The 19,596-nt window shown below is 43.2% G+C and overlaps 1 protein-coding gene across 10 annotated transcripts in view; it reads right to left on the bottom strand.

Moving 5' to 3' along the window:
- PLXNA1 (plexin A1) overlaps positions 1–19,596 on the bottom strand; it is a 460,921-nt gene that overhangs the window by 8,976 nt on the left and 432,349 nt on the right. For all 10 annotated transcript variants that reach the window (XM_061618384.1, XM_061618391.1, XM_061618386.1 and 7 more), the window contains exons 28-31: positions 19,319–19,509; positions 15,677–15,846; positions 13,512–13,724; positions 9,412–9,562 (exon numbers count right to left, since the gene is read on the bottom strand). In XM_061618384.1, the coding sequence (XP_061474368.1) occupies positions 9,412–9,562; positions 13,512–13,724; positions 15,677–15,846; positions 19,319–19,509 (725 nt within the window). The remainder of the gene's footprint in view (positions 1–9,411; positions 9,563–13,511; positions 13,725–15,676; positions 15,847–19,318; positions 19,510–19,596) is intronic.

Genomic DNA, 19,596 nt, shown 5'->3' with positions numbered 1-19,596 from the left:
TGCGCTTCAAGTGCTTCCCACCAATCACATTAGTGTTATAAGGAAAATATGGTGCTGAGGGATGAGGGAATGTTTGTTCAGGGAAACAAATGATGAGAAATAAATGTATCAAGCCTGTGGGGTAATTTCTCAGGAAAATTATGGAAACTTCTTCTCAAAAGGATGAAGAAATGTTCTGAAAGGAACATTCACACAGACGCCTTACCCTAGTAGCATCTAACTCAGTGATCAGCAGAACTACTTTTGTTTTTAAATCAGAGATATCATAAGCAAAAAATGTAAGTTATTGTTCATAGTTGCAAACCACTCTGCTATTCAGCATTTTGAAGAAATTAGGTGAGACAATCATATACGTTGTGGCTCCCACACATGAAAAACATACTGATCTTCAGAAATGTCTTTCGGTAAATCCTGATCTCAGTGAACCCAGGAGAGAATCTGATTTTATATGTTTGTGTGCTTCATGACTTATGCAGTTTCATGCAGAGTCTCTACCTTTGATGCTGGGAGGGCTGGACAAACTGTTGATGGAGAATCTTCATTATGCAGCTTTGGTGAGAACTACATCAGCCAATGTAGTCACCAATGGTAAGGAATGATGGGAGTTGTAATCCAGTAATATCTGGAGGGTCATAGGTTCCCCATCCCTGTTCTAAATAGGCCTATGTTTTAATGACAGTTTAGACAACAGGCGAAATACTTTCAGTAGAACGGGATCTGGGCCTTTACCAAAGATCCCAGAGTAAAAAAAAACTGGGAAATACTGGGGACATCCATCAAATCCGCATCAACTATACTTTACTTTCTTGTTCTGTCCTTAGAATCTTTCTAGAATCACTATATCACCATTTGGATTTAATCCTGAAAATCTTGAAAAATCCCACTCTTTACATTTTTAGTTACTCAGGTTATATGAACTGAGAAATATTCATGGATGTTGTGAATAGAGCTTTGGGTGATGAGAGGGAAAGAAGGAATTTGACAGAAAAGCAACTGAGGTTCCAGTGAAAGGGGATGAGAAAGTGAGAGAATGGAGAGATTAAAAAAGAGAGATGGCCATCATCAGGAGTCTGTTGAATCAAGTCCCGCCTCCGTTAAATTGCACTGCCAGATAAAGAACAGATGATTAAAATGCAAGCCCATCAGAAATCCCATTATAGTGGCTAAGTTTGTTGTGAGCGCAAGGTAGATTTCTCTTTCCAATTAAATGTCAAGGCATCCATCAAAGGGGACTTGATTAACCATTTCATTGGCTGCATAATTGGAAATAAACTCTTGTATAATTAATAGACTGACTATTAGGAGGCAGGAAAGGTCCATCACAAGCCCTACAGGTAATTCCTTAATATGGAAATCAGCTCCAGTTGATTAAGAGCAGCTGTGGCGCCCTACAGGTCTCCAGCACTGAATGTGTAGAACGTGCTGTGGAGAGTACACAGAGCTGCAGCTCAGGACCTTTGTAATGCTGAAACACTTAAAAGCCTAGGACAGATAATACAAAAGTTATTTGCCACGTTATTAGTGAATGCATAAAGAATCATAGAGTTGGAAAAGAGAGTTATGCAGTCCAACTACATGCCCTAGGGGAAGATGTTCTAAGGCTGCAATCCTACAGGAGTAGGACCTGTTACCTACTTTCCACAAGTGGTTAAGGTGTTGGACTATGACCTGGGAGACCAGGATTCGAATCCCCACATAGCCATGAAGCTCACTGGGTGACCTTGGGCCAGTCACTGCCTCTCAGCCTCATGAAAACCCTATTCATAGGGTCACCATAAGTCGGAATCGACTTGAAGGCAGTACATTTACATTTTTAAGGTGATTCCACCACCTCCTCAGTACAGAAATCAGGCCTGCTGCAATTCTGCACGGGGATAACCAAGACCTGAGTTGGCTCATGTGGAAAGATCCAAATTATCCAAAGCACAGCTACCTGGCACCAACCACAGAGATCTCTAGGTGGTGCCAAAGCTCTGAACGCAAACAAAAGCAACACATTAACCTGGCACTAATAAAAACTGAATTCTTAAAGGTATCGAAGCTAATGATCGAATAGGAACAAGAGTTCTATCCATAGTCCCTGAATCCTTTTCTTTCTTGAGTCAAAAAGGACTACCACTAAAGTCTGTGAGTGCTGAAAGATTTACAACCTGCTTTGTATTTGTTTGATCTTCTGTTATCGTGTTGCCCTTCTGGGAGCAGCACAGCAAAGAGGAAAACTACAGGGAGCATAAAGAGAGAGAGATGTCTGTCACCTGTTTTAAGGAGCTGGGACCGCCGTGATTAGGAAGATGCAAAAACCCAAATGAAAATTAATTATGATTTTCATTCAGCACCAATGACAGCATATTATATCATTGAACAACAGGAAAAATTATTCTCTCCCATTTTGCATCAAAGAGGGTGCAATCGGGCTGCATGTAATTGTGTTTAATGAATGAAAACAAACAAAGGGAACAGCTGCTATTTATTAATCCCATTACAAATAATAAAAGAAGTTCCTGAGAGCTGTGAACACACAGGCAGTGCTTTTAGAGCGGGATGTGGATGCACATTCAACAGATGCCAGGCAGCAGTTAACCAGGAAAGACAAGGAATGGCAACTCACCCTGCATCCAACTCATTAAGATCACACTTTCTAAACACGTAGTGCTTACCTTGTTATTGATTTCTGCTTTTTCAGGCCTGGCTGATTTGTAAAACTGAGACTCAATCCTGACAAGACTGAGATGCTGTTGGTGGGGGGGCTCTCTGCCCAGATGGTTGATGTCCGACCTGCCCTAGATGGGGTTACACTCCCCCTAAAGGAGCAGGTCCGTAGTTTGGGGGTCTTATTAGATCCGCTCCTGTCACTGGAGGCTCAAGTAGCCTCGGTGGCACGGAATGCGTTCTACCAGCTTCGGCTGGTAGCCCAACTACGACCCTATCTGGATAGGGAGAACCTTGCCACAGTTATCCATGCTCTGGTAACCTCTAGATTGGACTACTGTAATGCACTCTACGTAGGGTTACCTCTGAAGACGGTTCGGAAACTTCAGCTGGTGCAGAATGCTGCGGCCAGAGTTCTTACTGGGACAAAAAAATTTGATCATATAACACCTGTCCTGGCCCAGCTGCACTGGCTACCAATATGTTTCCGGGCCAGATTCAAAGTGTTGGTTCTTACCTATAAAGCCCTTAACGGCATCGGACTGCAATACCTGGCGGAACGCCTCTCCCGCTATGTACCTACCCGGTCGCTGCGCTCGACGTCGAAGGCCCTTCTCCGTGTCCCAACGCATAGGGAGGCACGGAGAACGATAACTAGAGCTAGGGCCTTCTCAGTGGTGGCCCCCGAACTATGGAACGCCCTCCCTGATGAGATACGCCTGGCGCCTTCTTTGTTATCTTTTCGGCACCAGGTAAAGACCTACCTCTTCGCCCAGGCATTTTAAAAATTTAAAAATTTGAATTGAAAATTGAAAATTTTTAATTATGTTTTATTGTGTATTGTATTTACATTGTATTTAATATATTTACTTGTATTTTAACCTGTTTTATTATGCTGTACACCGCCCTGGGAGCTTATTGCTATAGGGCGGTCTAAAAATGTAATTAAATAAATAAATAAATAATACTAATGCAGGGGAATGCTGGAAGCTGGAGACCAGTCCCAGGGCAGGCAGTTACTACTAGGATTTCTCTAGGGACAACTCTTGGCATTGGGGGAGGGAAATCACCTCTGGTTTGAGCTTTGTGATTACTTTTGGTCCAACAGAGATGGCTGGCACCTTGCTAAAAAGCATGATGATTGTGCAGTCTGCTGGGGCCCTAATGATGTTGCTATATCCTTGCACATGGACCACTCAAGTTATTCCTATCTAGAAGGACTTACACTTATCTCTACCCATATAAGAAAGACCTGCTATGGGGATCATTGGCATATAAGAGGGATGTCTAGTTTTGGTGCCCATGACAACCTATCAAATGTAATCAAGGTATGGTTTAAAAACAAAAGCTACTTATAGTTTTAATTGAAGGAAAATGTAGTAATGAGTCTCTCTGTGTTATTTCATATAAATGTTACTGTACTGCTCTCTCGTTGGCAGATAGTTGGAAAAGCAAAGGATCAATCCAATCTCCTTCTTGAGGGGATCATTCAGGAAGCACCTTATGTTGCCCCAGCAAATGTGCTTCATAACTATGAAGCTCTTACTGCTAGTTGATGGTAACTGTATTACAGAGCCTGACCGTTCAGGGTTGGTATCACTCTGGATCCTGCACTAGCGTCTGAAGAATATATTACCCCCCCCTTCTCTCCAAGAGTAAGTAACTGGCCATCTCTTAACATATAAATGGCAATCTTCTCTGGTGAGTGCAGATAGTCATGTCAAAAGCTTAAGTCCTGTGCTATCATGAGACTCCCATTCCTGGCTATGATAAGCAAAATTTCATGCATACACGGGACTCTATGCATGGGGACTGGATTGCTGAATCAGAGCCAGTATTTGGAATAGATTATATCAGATGGATGCAGGGATTCCAGTGGAATATTCACTAACAGGCAAAAAAACCTTGCAGTTTAAGTACCTATAGCCAATAGATATTTCTATCAAACTTTAAAAAGCAGGGAAATTGGGCAGCTATAGTGAATGAACCAGGGGAGCAGGAGACCTGACCTCCTCTCTGAGATATTGCACCGCCCTACAAATTTGTAAAAATCCAAACACAAACTGGGTTGGACTTTCACAGTCCAATCCACTTCCTGTGTAGCTTGGAAGAATTTGATAAGAATTTGCATGCTTATTGAGGTCGATGAGATTTACTTCTGTGCAGTCATGCTCATGAAATGTGAAACTGACCACAGGGGAGGAAGATAAGGGGAGGGAGGGGAGGAGGAAGGAGAAAGGGGGGAGGAGAGGAAGGAGGGAGGGAGGGGGAGGAGAGGAAGGAGGGAGGGGGAGGAGAGGGAGCAGGAGGGAGGTGATATAAGAGGAGGGGGAGGGCAGGTCTGATCATTTGCATGCCTATTGAGTTCACTGGGATTTACTCCCATGCAATTATGCTTAGGAAATGTGAAACTGACCATGGGGGCAGAGGATAAGGGGGAGGGAAGGAGGGCTGGAGTGGAGAGGGGAGGAGGAAGGAAATAGGAAGGGAGGGGAAAAGGGGAGGAGGAAGGGATTGGAGGGATAAGTGAAAGGGGGAGGGGAATGTGGAGAGGAGGGGATAGGAGGGAGAGGGCAGGTTTGATCATTTGCATGCTTATTGAGTTCAATTACTCTTGTGCAATCATGCTTCGGATATGTGAAACTGACATGGGGGAGGGACGGAGAGGTGGAGGGGAGGATGATTATGGGTAAGGAGGAAGGTGGAGGGAAAAGGGGGTTGTGGTAGGAAGGGGAGGAGAATGGGTGGGTGGGCACTGGGCAGAGGGAAATCCCCTTTCCTTTCCAAAAGGAAAACCTTGTGAACAGTATTTTTCAAGGTTTTCCCCACCTTTTTATTCCACAGCAGACACATGTAGTTACCCACCCCAGTTTAAACCAAAGTTGACCCTGGCCACACCCACACCAGACATTCATTCAATTTTAAACAGTAATGGTTTCCCTCAAAGAATCCTGGGAAGTGTAGTTTGTGATGAGTGCTGAGAGTTGTTTAGGGGACTGTTACTCCCCTCACAGAGCTCCAGTTCCCAGAATTCTCTGGGAATAGGGGCTGACTGTTAAACTACTCTGGCCATTGGAACTCAGACAGGAGAATAGGAGTCTCCTGAGCAGCCAAGCCAAATAGCTGTTAGGTTTTTAGAACACTGACAGTTGGTTCTCACTGACCATACCACTTGTCTATGACTCCAATGTTAATTTTCTTAAATTAATTAAAAATCAGCCATGCATTTTTAAAAAAACTTTTAAATTGCAGAAAATGAAGGTCAGAGTATGAGGCAAGGTTAGTAATAGAATTACAGGTACTCTGTGAACATGGCTGATTTGTAATGAATTTCAACAGATTATGAGAACTCTCAGAGAAAAAAGTCCAAAAGGGCTCTGAGGTTTTTTTCTCTCTTTTTAGACTTTGAACTCTCTATTCTCTCTGACTGTTTTGTGTATCGCCATGAAAATTGACAGGGTTGTTAAGCAAGCGTTTCTGAATTCAGGACTATATGTTTTGTAAGGTTTTGTTTTGAAATGAGCTTATGGGAAGCATCAGAATGGAATAGGGGGTATTTTCAATTTAACTTGGCAGAATGCAAAAAATCCATGCTGGCTATAGTATACAGCTACTCTCATGGCTGTATAATTAGCCATCCTGTTTCATGCTAGTAGGAAGACTCCTAGACCTGGAAACAACTACAAAAAAAATTAAAAGCATTGTGTGGGTATGTTCTAACTTTACACTGTATTTTTAAAACACAGGAGGACTCCAGCATGTCACTCCCATATCTTGAAGCATCACAGGTGTCGTGCATACACAGTGATCTCCAAGAATATTAATTTGCAGAAAATTTAGAAGGAAAGGGTACAGTACGTGCATCTGTTATGTTTGAAACAATGTGTAATAATTAACCCTTGTTAATATGCATTGTTTAACAAGGGACTGGCATGTGGCTTCATTCTAAGGGAGTAAAAACATTATTGAGAAAATAGCCCTGAGTTTCAAACATTTTCATGTTGATTGATCAGCAGTGCAAGTTTAGCAACCTGGGAGACTGAAAGCAGGTTACAGAAGAGGGGTAAGAGGGGCTGGGCTAGGGTAGGGAACATGACATTAGGAGACTGGAATGCTGTCAGCAGCATAGCATCCCATCTTGGCAGGGACTTTGCTAAGGAATGGCTGAGATGGATCTTTGAACAGAATATCCCAAGCAACACAAGGCTTCTGCTCATGAAACATGTATGTACTTTCCGCAGCATACACACTGTGACATGTGGATCCAGTGTATGAAGAAACAGCAACATTATTTAGAATTGGCTGGAACATTGATAGGAGCTTCCCTCACCAGCTCTAGAAGGAACCTACTTACAGCCTTGACCAGATAACAATACAGTGCAGTTGGGCAAACTCTTGTACAAAGGCTTTTATTGCCTTATACAAGCCACTACCCCTTCCCTCAGGCCTCATTGTCTTTCAGCCGGGCAATAAAATCCATGTGATCCTATTACATATATTTTTATTAGTGTTATATATTTTATTGCTTTAATAAAGGATTGCAGAGAATGTGTTTGAAGAAAAGTACTTTATGGAGTTTATACCATTTACAACAGATGGGTTTTTAACTGCTCCTTAAACTTAAGAGGCTGACTGAAGTGACTCTCTTGTCACAGCAAATACCACCACCTCCACCTCACGGGACTACAGAGGAGGACACCTTGGGAATTAACTAGCAAAAGGAAAACTGAAAACTTTCTGACGTGGTGTTTCCTTCTTGTATACTTCTGCAAGCTTCTATCATTCGTGTGCTTCATTTGATTGCACAGGGAAAAGCTCCAAAGGACTTTCTTTTCTTTTGTTTTTTTATTGAATTATAAGTTTCCGCCCGTGTGATTTAGCCCAAGCTTTTTAATTTAACTGTTATATTCTGTATTTGCTGACGTTGCCGCAATACTTTCCCTATTTTTGTTTTATTATTATTTCTTGCTTGGAGCTGGAGGGAGGGAGGGAAAGTTTTCCTTTTTAAAGGTTGGCCTGTGTTCAGAAAGTTACACGGGGGGGGGGGAGAGGGTAAGAAAGGTGGAAGCCTGAATAAATAATGTTGTTGAATCCTGATAGGAACATCTGAGGACAAAACTTCATGTCACAAAGGAAGGACAGCATTCCTACCTTGTAATCCTAATGTAGGGGTTAAGGGACTTTAGCAGAAAGAAATGGGTGGGCTGGAGTGGGGAAGTTTATCTGTACTCACTCCATCCACAGTTATGCCTTTCACATACCCCTCAGCTCGGTTTTAATTGCCTTCCTCTCCCCCCCCCCAAGCTGGCAATCTGGGCTCCAAAATACATAAGAAAGTCCAGCTTGGGGTCGGGGGAGGCCTCAGAAGAGGGTGGTGGATATGCAATAGCATATCAGTGAGTATGGGAAGAAGTCAGCACCTCTCCCTCCCACTGATTCTCCCCTGCAAAAGCTCCCTCTGCACTCTTGTTATGTCAAGATATGCATCTTAATTGGGCCACCAAACTCTGTTTGCAGAGTTGACTAGTTCCCCATCAGATAAAGGCTACTTCCTCATGCTGTGAAAGTGGCCAAATCCCAGACAGGTTCCAGAGGCCATCTTTTGTACCTCTCAAGTATACAGTAAAACAAAAAGCAACACCATGATACCTGGCAAGTGAACAGCATAGGTCATCTGTTTTGCATGCAGAATGTCCCAGGTTCAATCTCCGGGCTCTCCAGGTAGGGCTGGGAGAGGCTCCTGCCTGAAATCCCGGAGAGCCACTGCCAATCAGTGCAGACAATACTGAGCCACTTGGACTAATAGTCTGACTCAGCATAAAGCAGCTTCCTAATGCCTCAGTTAATGTTCGGTCATTGAACAGTGAACACGCAACTACTCTTCCTGTATTCATAATCTTGTGTTTGTTGTTTGCTTTTAAACACAAAATCAAGGAGCCACCGTCATGAACTATAAAAACATAAGAGTTTTGACTGACTGTGCATGAGAGTTGTTCCACAGCAATGTTTGATTACTGGTTGCTCTATATGACAATACTATTGTGTCCAAGGTCAGGAATGATGAGCTGGCTCTGTAAGGGAGCGACAGATGTTGACTCAAGCTTGCCACTGCTGACGCTAGATCCCAGTCACACTCCCAACATTTCTTTCACTTCATAAGCATCTTTTCCAGCAACGGGATGACAATGAAGATACAGAAATCATTAAATGATTAATGGAGTCTACCAATCTATTCTCAAACAAGAAACAAATTTCTTCCTAGGTATTTCTAGGTTATCATTCATAGCCCAGTAAAGGCTGTTGCTTTTCTCACCACATACACTTGGTCCTTTTTTCGGTCACTACTGTACCAGTGGGTAAGGCCCCTGACATAAACTCAACTGAAAAGCTATTTCAGAGCTACTTCCCTTACAACAAATGTATAATCTCCACCACAAACCACCAAGAATTTTTCCCATCCTGCATCTCCTAGAAGATTTTTTTTTTTTTGCGCCAGAAGGAAGAAGGAGAGATTTGGGGGTAAATAGTTGCATAAAAGTGGTATAAATATAAGAAGAGCCCTGCTGGATCAAGCCAAAGGGCCATCTAGTCCAGCATCCTCACAGTGGCAAACTGAATGCCTACGTGAAGCACAAATACTCCCCACTCATCATTATCATTATTTTAATTTATTACCCACCCTTCACCCTGAGGCCCCAGGGCGGATTATGATTCCTACCAACTGGCATTCAGATAGAACATCAAAGTCCTATTTCTCCTTACCTCATCCTTGTACTTGGTGATGTATGAATAGATCTCGTGCAGCGCGCTCATACTGTTGAACTGGCTCAGGTGTAACCGTGACTGCTCTGCCAGGTAGGCGCTCATGTCTTGGTCGCTGATTGCTGGCATTTTAGCAATATCTGCATAATATCTACAGCAAGGAGCAGGAGAAACAGATCATGCTGTTGAAAACAGAGTGTTTGATGGAGGGAAGGACTTTTTCTGAAGACAAATCCAGAGACTTCCAGAAACAGAATAAAAGACTTACTGTAACAAAAAGAATTTATTACACTGAACCAACTGGGTACTATGTGAAGGAGATCAAATTCAATGGTTTTCTACTCCTCTGCCAAATGACCCCTCCTTCTGATTTCCTATCACACAGTAACACTGCGACAACTCAATGCAGAATGAGTTGAAGTAGAAACCTTGGTGTCATTTCATCTGTAAGAGGTTGTTAGTTGAGAGGTCCATGGTGGTCTGATGAGCTTGTGTCAGGACTATGTGAACTGGGTATCTGGAGGAATCAGAGGAACAATCAGATCCTGCAAGCACCAGTGCAAGGCATAGGATCAACATTCAGAGTCAACAGCAGATCTTTGGTTCTAGGATTATTGATACCTGTGGGGCCCGATTTGGCTGGGAAACAGACATTGGGCTATCTACAGACAAGGCATCACTGGCGTCAACCTAACAGTATGACGGGAAACCCCTGACAGTAACTAAATGAGAGGTAGTGTGGTGTAATGGATAGACTTCTAAATTAGGATCAGGAAGACCAGGGTTCAGGTGCTTAGTCCTGAAGTTCCCTTGATTATCTTGGGCCAGTTACCTTCTCTTTCTGCCTAACCTACTCATTTTATTTTACTTAAAGTATTTGTACAGCACCTTCAAGGGAACTCACAAATGAAAATGCAATCACAATATTAAAAGACAGCAGTAATCAAAAACACCTCTCCAGCAAAAAGCTCCACAAATCCAGTACAGTCCAATCCAAAGCCATCAATAATTCCATAAAACAACCACAGCAAACAAGAAGCAAAAGCTGGTGAAAACAAATGGGTGTTAAAAGGTTTCTTAAACACCTGTTAACAATGAGGACCGATGGACCTCTGCCAGCAATGCACTGCAGATGTGTAGGGCCACTGTGAAAAAGGCCCTCTCCCTTGTGCCTGCCAACCTGACTGCTCTCAGAGGTGAGCAAATGAGGAGTGCCTCCACTGATGATCTTCACATGTGGTCAGTTTGATACACAGGATTGTTATGAAGTTTTTAAAAAGTCAGGGGAAGGAAGAACTGTATATGCTGTCCTGTGTCCACAGATGAAAGGCAGTATTAAAAAAAATAGTATTTTCATCAGTAGAGGGGAACCTTTGGTCAGCAAGCCAAGTTAGGCCCTGCAGAGGTCCTAATGTGGCTCATGAGGTTGTTTTCCTCATAACATGGCCACCTGCCCCACAACTGATTCAGCTGCAAAGGAACAGTCAGGAACCTTGAAGTGTGCTCCTCAGTATTCCTTGACAAGCAAGGCTTGCCATCAGTGCTGATGAGAAGTGACAGGAAGTTGAGGAGAGATCAGCTACCCTATGGAGTTTCCAGAGCCGACCTCTGCTTTCATCAGGAATCTTCCTTTGCTGCTTGGCTTGAGTTCAAGCCAGGCAGCAAAAGAATAAAGAAAGAATCAGTCGTGTACTTAGAGGGTGCTATCAATTATTTCCTTTGATGTAGGGACACCTGATGTTATGCTGATGGCAGGAAATTGACAGACTGGAACTCTTGCCCATTTGTCAAAATGGCCTACAGGGTGGTGGGGGAGTGCAGGATCTAGCCCACCAGCCAGATCCTATTCCCCAACCCTCATATACAAAATCTACTAAGTTTTAACATTGAGGCAACATGTATATGCAGTTAGGACCAAAGCAGTTACTTTCTATGGAGGGGTCTGTGCTGTTTCAAACCACTGTCCTGGGCTATGCTCTGTTGGTGCAGACATAAGCTGAACAGCACACCTGCAATGGGCACTTCTCTGAGGTGGGCTCAATGGAGCAGCTGAGCAGTGGAGAAGGAAACTTTCCAGAACATGTATTATATATTTTACTATATTTATTGGAAATTTTCTTATAGACTACCAAGGCATTGGATTTTATGGGATCCACCTAATTAAAATAGGTAGGTGTCATGATACTAACTGGAACAAAAATATTTCACATGTATAAAGTAGTTTACCCAAACCACTACATTTCCAGCTCCTGGAAAGTGAATATCAGAAGTTTCACATTTCTGAACCCTACATTTTAGGGTGGCTATGTGCGAGAGCCCATAACCAGAATTGCTACCCATTAGCCAATGGCAACAACAGGTAGCTAAGCAAAAGCATTATGCACTATAAAAACAGCCACTACTGGCTACAACATTTAAAACATTGCACTGCAAATAAGTTACTAATATTGATATTCAGGGTGGCACTTGAAAAGACACCCGGGAGAAGAAAAGAGAACAAGTAGTGGCCTTGCCCTGGCTGCTCTCACTTTGAAGAAGAGAAAAGGGATTGCCCTGCACGATGGTGGCCAAAAAGTTCTGGCTACGTATCTGTCACATATTAGCATGAATAAGCAGGGCCACTCACAGAAATAATCCTGAACGCAAAGCCCTTTACCTCTCAGTCAGAAAGATGAAGTGTTAACATGGTTTGAATTAAAGCTGTGGCACAGCAATCATCATCTCTTGGATAACAGAAAAATAGAACAATGCTGAGTCAGGCATCTGGGTAGAAAGCAGATGGTAACACATTGCCTCTGGGAGGTGAACAGCAAATCCCTCCACTCTCCTGTGGCCATAATCTCTGCCGAGGGATAATGTTAAGATGCTTACAAAGACAGTTTCCCACCCAAGGCCACACTTGCACTTGAAGTGTAGAGAACGTAGGTGTCTGCAGATGTCAGTGACAAGAATTCCACCTCATCTTCTCGAAGAGGCAGTGCAGTACACAGCTTCAACCAGAAGACTGTCAACTGTGGTGGTGTGAAGACACCCTTCTCTGCAGCTGCTGAGGATGTTAGATTGGATGGACCATACCTCTAGACTTCATTTTCATCTTGCTTGAGCTGAAACGTCTTCCATCCATTTCATGACTGGTGTAGAAAGATCAAGGCAGCTCATGCCTCAGGTCCCCAGGAAACATAAAATAATCTCCCCCCTGCACGTTCCCAAATCCTGACATGCTGTAAAGAACAGCATGTCTGGGGAAATTAAAATTCTGCTATAACTCTTTTTTTAAAACCATGCAAGAAAAGGAGGATAATTCTTTGAGCAAACCTATTTAACAGGGTCCCATTCATTTCTTACACATTTTCCATGGAGCCTATGAGCTCAAGAAAACCCCTTCTCATAGCTCATGCATGCAAACAGGCTGGTGGGGAAGAACTAAAAGTTTGTTCCCATTTTCACAGCATGTTCCTCTGTCAAATTTCCCCTCTTTGTCAATTGGAGTGGAAAACCTTTGTGGTTTTGCCTGGTATATCAATAAGGTGGGAATGGCAGCTGCAGCTAGGTCTTTCACAGGATTGTGTTACCTCCAGTGAATGCCACTTTTTCCTCTTGTGCAACTCATTTTCAGTATGAATACGTTTTTTAAAAAAGAGTTTGTTAACAAGACAAACATGTTTAAAGGAAAGCAAACTAGAACCTTCTTGGTAAAACCTCTTAACAGCAAAAGCTGCCTTCATCTTACCCAATATGGCATGCTTGCACTTTTTTTGATCTTGCAAGTTGCAAGTTCATTTGGCAAGAGCTTTTGCTGTGCTCCTTTCCTGGCAACTCACACTGGCACTATTTTCATTATAAATGGCTGCTTCCATGATTTCATCATTCCTCAAGTCCCTGGGGGACTTAGAACAATTATTCTTGCTTTGAAAAACCCACCCACCCTAATTTGCAAATGGATAGCAAGATTTCTTCATCCCCCAATCCTGAGAGGCTCTTTCATACACAGGTGATCATCTTTACCAAGCTCCCTAGGCATTCAGAGCATTCAATACAAAAGTGATACACCTCACAGTTGCATCTTCCAAGCCTACTTCCTCATGGCTGAAGTCACTCACCTTTCTACCCAGCTCTTATAGTTGGGGATGTCCTTGGCATACAGTAGTTTATTGGAGGGAGAATCTTTCCCTAGCTTATGCTCAGAAGTTGAGCAGGAGTCCATGAATGTTTGAGCCACCACTGATAGGCAGGCATCAGTAATACTGTTCTTGTGAATGTCAAACACAAACTGGGGGTTCTTAATCACATTCACCCAAAAACGCAGAGGTAGACTGCAGAGGAAAAGAAAGGAGAACGTCAGGCCAGGAAAAATATATTTTTAGTAACTAGAACCCCTACAAGCTAGAACTTCATCGTTTTAAAATTCTGAAAGTAACAATTTTGAATTCAAGTGCAACTCCTTCCAGACCCATTTCAACCCAGAATTCGTATTTCTCTTGACTAGGTCTTCCAAACTCGATGCTGCACAGGTGGGTGGGTGATTCCTATAGGTTATTGATTTTTCCCTTCACACTAATATTATCAGTTCTGGGCCCTCAACACTTCCATATTCCTCTAGAATTCATATGTGTTAGAGAAGCTCAAAAGATACAGCTTGGAGAGTGCACCATGACCAGGTTTTAGACCCCTGTCTCAGCACAAAGATTTCTGGGGACACCACCCCTCCTAATTTCTCACATCTCCAGGGCCTAGTTCTCACTAGGAGAGATTCCTACTCATAGAAACCTGGTATGTAAGGGAGAAGGCTGGGCTAGAATTGTTCTCCCTGGCATCCCATTTTTTTACATGGAAGGAATTTTCTCTCTGTGTGTAGGAGCATTCCATCATCTGGGCCCTCCCCTGCAGTCTGAAGTGGCATAGTCCAGATACAGATTGACCACCTCAGTGAGAACAAGGTCATTGTTTCCATCAATACATTTGCCTCAAATACCAAATACGTTGCTCCCCAGGATTCTTATGGGTGCTGGGCATGCATACACATTTTAATTTCAGGGAGCAATCTCATGAAATTAACTCTACACATTGAATTAGCATCCTGAAATAAGCACGGGCACTAGTGTGCAGGAGCCTGTCTCCCTAGACTCTGTGGAATTGGAAACCAGGCATCGTCAGGATTCTTTTCCCTCTCTCTCCTTTCCCCTCCCGGCACCACTTCTTCCTTTAATATAGAAAGCAGAGTGATAAATCAGCTACAAGGGTTTCTGTGCTCTCATATCTCCCATTTAAAAATGTTTCCTTTTCTGCCCTACTAATTACTGACAGTTACTGAACTATACAAAAGCAATTTGGCTTCCATTTAACAAATGCCAGAGATGGGAATGTATGTTCTTGTCCACAGAAACGGTACAAGGATTGGAGAGATGAAATCACCAGAAGGAAAGAACAGAGGGGAGACCTGAAACCCTGCATGTAGTAGAAGGCGTATTACATCTTACCGCTCATCATACACCCAAATCGCCTACGCTTTTCTATAAACGGATAGCAAGCCTGAGTTTGGCTCTTTAGGGCTATGGGAAAGTGAATGTCACTGATGCTAATTTCCCCATCATATTCTTAGGTAAAGATTGGAGCAAACTTCACCATTACTATTAGAACTGATTGTATAAGATTACATTCTGTACCAAATTTGTACTGACATGGGGCAGTGTGTCCAACTCTTTTGAACTGGCCATTTCTGGAACTGGGCCAGTAGACAGTGATCTAGCAGAACTTCTCCAATGCATACATGAAGCTTCACCTACCCTGGGAAAAAATGAAACTTAAGTACATTTGTTTCTCAACTTCGGGCACTTTGTTTCCCATCTGATGGAGGCAATTTTTACCATTTGATCCACTTTCTGATGAAGACTGGGGCAAATCAAGATTTCCTGTGAGGTCTCTGAAGCAATCCATTGGTTGGAACAAATGTCGGTCTAGCTCATGCAACAGATGTCCACCTAGCTCAGTATTATCTATACCAGAAGTGGGGAATCTTTTTTACTCCAAGGGCTGCATTCTCTTGTTGCCAACCCTCTGAGGGCCACATGCCCACTTTGGATCGGGCGACAAGGTAGACAATCTTTGCAGCTGGCTGTGGGCAGGGCCACACTCTTACATAGTGTAGATTCTACACTGATTGGCAGCAGTTCTCCAGGGCTGCAGAGTACCTTAACCTGGAGACTCCAAGGACTGAACTTTGCATGCACAGCATGTGTTCTGCAACTGAGCTATGGCCCCCACTTACCAGTTACTCTTCCAAGTGTGCCTGACATCATAATCGTTGATCTGGTGCTTATCAGCTTGTTCATCCAGGAAATCAAACATGTACTTGATGGCCAGAGGCAAGGCACTCCCTCGGTGGGCGGTGCTAAAAATGGTCTCAAACAGGTCATCAACAAACTTCTGCAAGGTCCCCTAGATGTAGAAAAGGGAGGATATTTGTTCTGCACTGCTCAATACATGATGCTCATGAACAGAACAGCAGCAATGGAATGAGGGCACTGTCTCCTTAGAAGGGAGAAGCAGAAAGGTCATCCTCTGAAATGAGGAAGAGAAGTGAAACCTGTGCAAGTCACAAAAACATATAGGCTGTGTTGGATTGTACAGCTGGTATTCTCAGCTGTGTTATGGAAGTGCGATCCAACTTTCTTGACAACAGCCATAGACAAAGCAGGTACCTGCTACTGGGCTTACTCTGCTATTAAGACTGCAGCATCAAAGATGCAAGGAATTTGAGCACTTTTAACATATGTGTTTAATCTATAATTCAGAACATCCCACAAATGATTCTGAAGTAGGTTTAGCAGTAGCAGATTGTCACAGAGTGCAATCATTTTGCAATGGGCACACCAGAATTTGGACTGAAAATACTCTCGTGGCATCCATCCATTTGAGGTGGTTCATGACCAATGTCAGCCTCATATTAATCTTAAATTTAACAATCCCCATGTGAGCGTAAAAATATTATAATTGTACAGGCAGAGAAAGAATTTGATCACAATCCTGACTTTCTGAGAGTTTAGTTCAGTGTGCGTTAACTATAAGATCATTGATTTTCAGATGAATCCTACATGTGGCTTGCTGAAGGTCCAAGTACTTACAAAGAGAGATAAACACATACTGATGTATGAAACACATTAAATACAAGAAGCTAGAATGCATCTGGATGTTCCCGGATTGTGCTAAAATTGCACTTAGTTAAGCAGCAGTGATTAGTGCTGAGTCGAAGTTTTTCAGATAAAACCATGATGGAAATCCAAAGGGGGCAGGGCATGAAAAGCTTCTTGGAAACACTCCCATGCTCACCTTTTTCTTACTTTTACAGCCATAGGTTTTGCAGTTTGCAGCCAGACAGTGCAAATTGAGCCGGCTGACAGCCCACCTAATCCACACTAATGCTTGTCAAGTTGGACTACAGCAGCCATCTTTGTTAATCTTTACCTCAGAATGCACCTTGCATCAGGATATTTTGGGGAAAAAACACCCTTCCAACTCTACTCTTCCATGATTCTATAAAGCTTTAACTTGGATTCCTGCATTCAGCAGGGGGTTGGACTCAATGGCTTTATAGGCTCCTTCCAACTCTACTATTCTATGATTCTTTGAAAAGAAACATGGGTGCTTCCAACTTGAAGGGGCTTTAAGAGCTCTGCTAAGTTTTGTTTCCCCACCCTAATATTCTCCATGTCTCAGAAAATTTGAGAAATGGGGCTCCTTCTTTCACAGTCCAAGAAAAAATGCAATGAATTTGGAGAAGCATTTTTGACTCAGCATGAGCAGTGACACAGGAGCCAACCATCAGCGAAATAATAAATAGCTCTGGCAGATTGTTACAATTTATTATCTGGTTTGGGTATAAAGTAGGAGAGAGATTTAGAGGTGCCACTTGCATGCCAGCTCCTGCAATTAATGTGGGATTTTTCAGTCCTCAGAATCTAACAATTTTTTTTGTATGCTTTTGTACAAATCTTATATTATTGACCATTTGATTTAGATCAGAAACCAGGGCAGCAATTACACAGTGTGAGTAGCCATTGGACTTTTAAAGCTCCCTTGCCTCGGCTTTTGCTGATGCAGAGTACTGGTAAAATGAGGGCGTCTATCAAGCGTATGAACAATGAGCACAGGGGAAATCAGTGATTGCAGCAACCGGATGCTGGGATTCAGTTTTGCTTCGTCAACAGCTAGGATGCAAAACCAATCTTTGCAGCTGGGTTTTTTGGGTGGTTTCCCCATCTTTTTCCCCAGATGTAACTGGGGCCAGAAATGCTTAGTTAGTAGGTGAAGAGCTTAAAGAAAAGAAGCCAAGCCACTCAGCATATCTTGAGAGGCAGAAGGACCAGGGCCCATGCCTATCACCAGGCCCTGTTCAACTACCAGCCAACCAAAATGATTGCTTGGAGCAGCACATCTTGGTGGGGTTGAGTAGCATGGAATGGGCTGACTGGGGTTACCAGCTGACTGGGAAAACAAAGCCAGGGATTTTAAAGTCCCAGCTAGGGGCTTTCTTATCTGAAACATTGCACTGGATTGGACTGGGGGTGCTCCACATAGCTGCCCAATAGATTACCTTGAAGCTTGAAACTGGCCTTTCTAATTGCTTGATCATCTGCCACTGAAGCCAGAGCTAACTCTTTTCCTGCCTTCTTGCTTCTTGCTTGAGGTTAGAAGAGATCAGGGAATAGAGCAGGTGAGCGGCCGGGGACAGAAATTCTTTCCAAGACAACAGCTGCAGTGTTACCTCAGAAGGCAAAGAGTTGCTGCTGAAGCTTATATGGGGAATTTTCTTGCCTGTCCTCCTCACACTTTTGGGTGTGTTTAGGTGAGTGCAGTTTAGGTTTGTTGGCTTGTGTCTTTGCTAGGTGTATGAGCAGGTCAGGACGGGCAAGAAGGTTGCACCATCTTTCCTGTAAAAGGTTACATATGGAGTTAGTAAGTGCAGGGAATAGATCTCTCTGGGTATTCTGATCACCTAGAGAAATATTTCCTTAGAGGCATGCAAACATTATTTCCATCAAACTGGAGGAGGGGGGAGCAGGACTACATCTGCTGGCCATGCCCCCCCCAACAGCCAACATTTCTATTAGCAGTCATACATTCAGTGCTTGCATGTAAGGGTCCTAAGCTCATACAGCCTGTATGCATGGAGGGCTTCTACACATAATCTAGAACCCAGATCAGCTAGAGTTCCAGATTCATGGAGGAGCTGTATGTGCAGAGGGCCCCTCCAGAGTAAAGCTGAACGTACACCTGTGCTGGCTATCACGCATGGCGCTGCTCAATGCCTCCTTCAAGCATTCAGTATACACATAGGTTTTCCACTAGTAAGGGAAATTCTTACTAGGAATAACCCGCAAGATTTCTTTATGTTAATAATAACTAGCTGCTATTTGATATAATAAAGGAGAACCATCTAATTAATTGTATACGTACAATGTACACATATACAAAGCACACTTTTCTGGAGGTTAGAAGAGACTAAAAGTAATCTGGTGCCTGGAGTTGACATCTCTTGAAAATGGGCCAAGGACTGATGATAGTGAGGAAGAGACATGATGCCTTCATATCTAGTGGACCTTGGACTTCAATTGCCGCTGCAACCTATTATCAGTAGTAATTAAAATCTTGTGTGATGCAATTGTTGCAGTGAGAACTCCAAACCCTTGTATTGGTGTTAAGCTGATGAAAGGTCAGAAAACACAGCAACATGGAATAATAAGATCTCTATACACTCCCTACTGGTTAACAGGTTAATACAATTTAACAGGGCAGAAACTTGACAGCATGGCAAGATGAAAGAACTACCAAATTCTGTATGACTTGGTAATATGTACTCCTACCCAAACCTTAGAATATAGTTAGAAAACCTTCCTTCCTTCTGATTTACCTTGGTGGCTAGCAGACGGGTCAAGTAGATTTCTGAGACCATCTTGCTGCCACGATCACCTTCTCGTTGGTCCATATGATCATGATTCTTCACCAGATGCCACAGCTTGGTGCCACTCTCCAGGTCAGGAGTGATCATGGGGGTCCGGGAACGGAGACTGTCAGGGCTGCTGGCTGTCCGGAGCATACTCTCTGTGAGGAAACCACATGCAATGGGAACCGCCTCTCCCTTCTTCGCTGACTTTCAGCCTCAGCTGTCCTCCCTCCACCTCACTTAGC

Source organism: Rhineura floridana, chromosome 3 (genome assembly GCF_030035675.1).
Source record: "Rhineura floridana isolate rRhiFlo1 chromosome 3, rRhiFlo1.hap2, whole genome shotgun sequence".
NCBI classification, from domain to species: Eukaryota; Metazoa; Chordata; class Lepidosauria; order Squamata; family Rhineuridae; genus Rhineura; species Rhineura floridana.
Note: the sequence above shows the minus strand (reverse complement) of the source record. Positions and strands in the feature narration are given on the sequence as shown.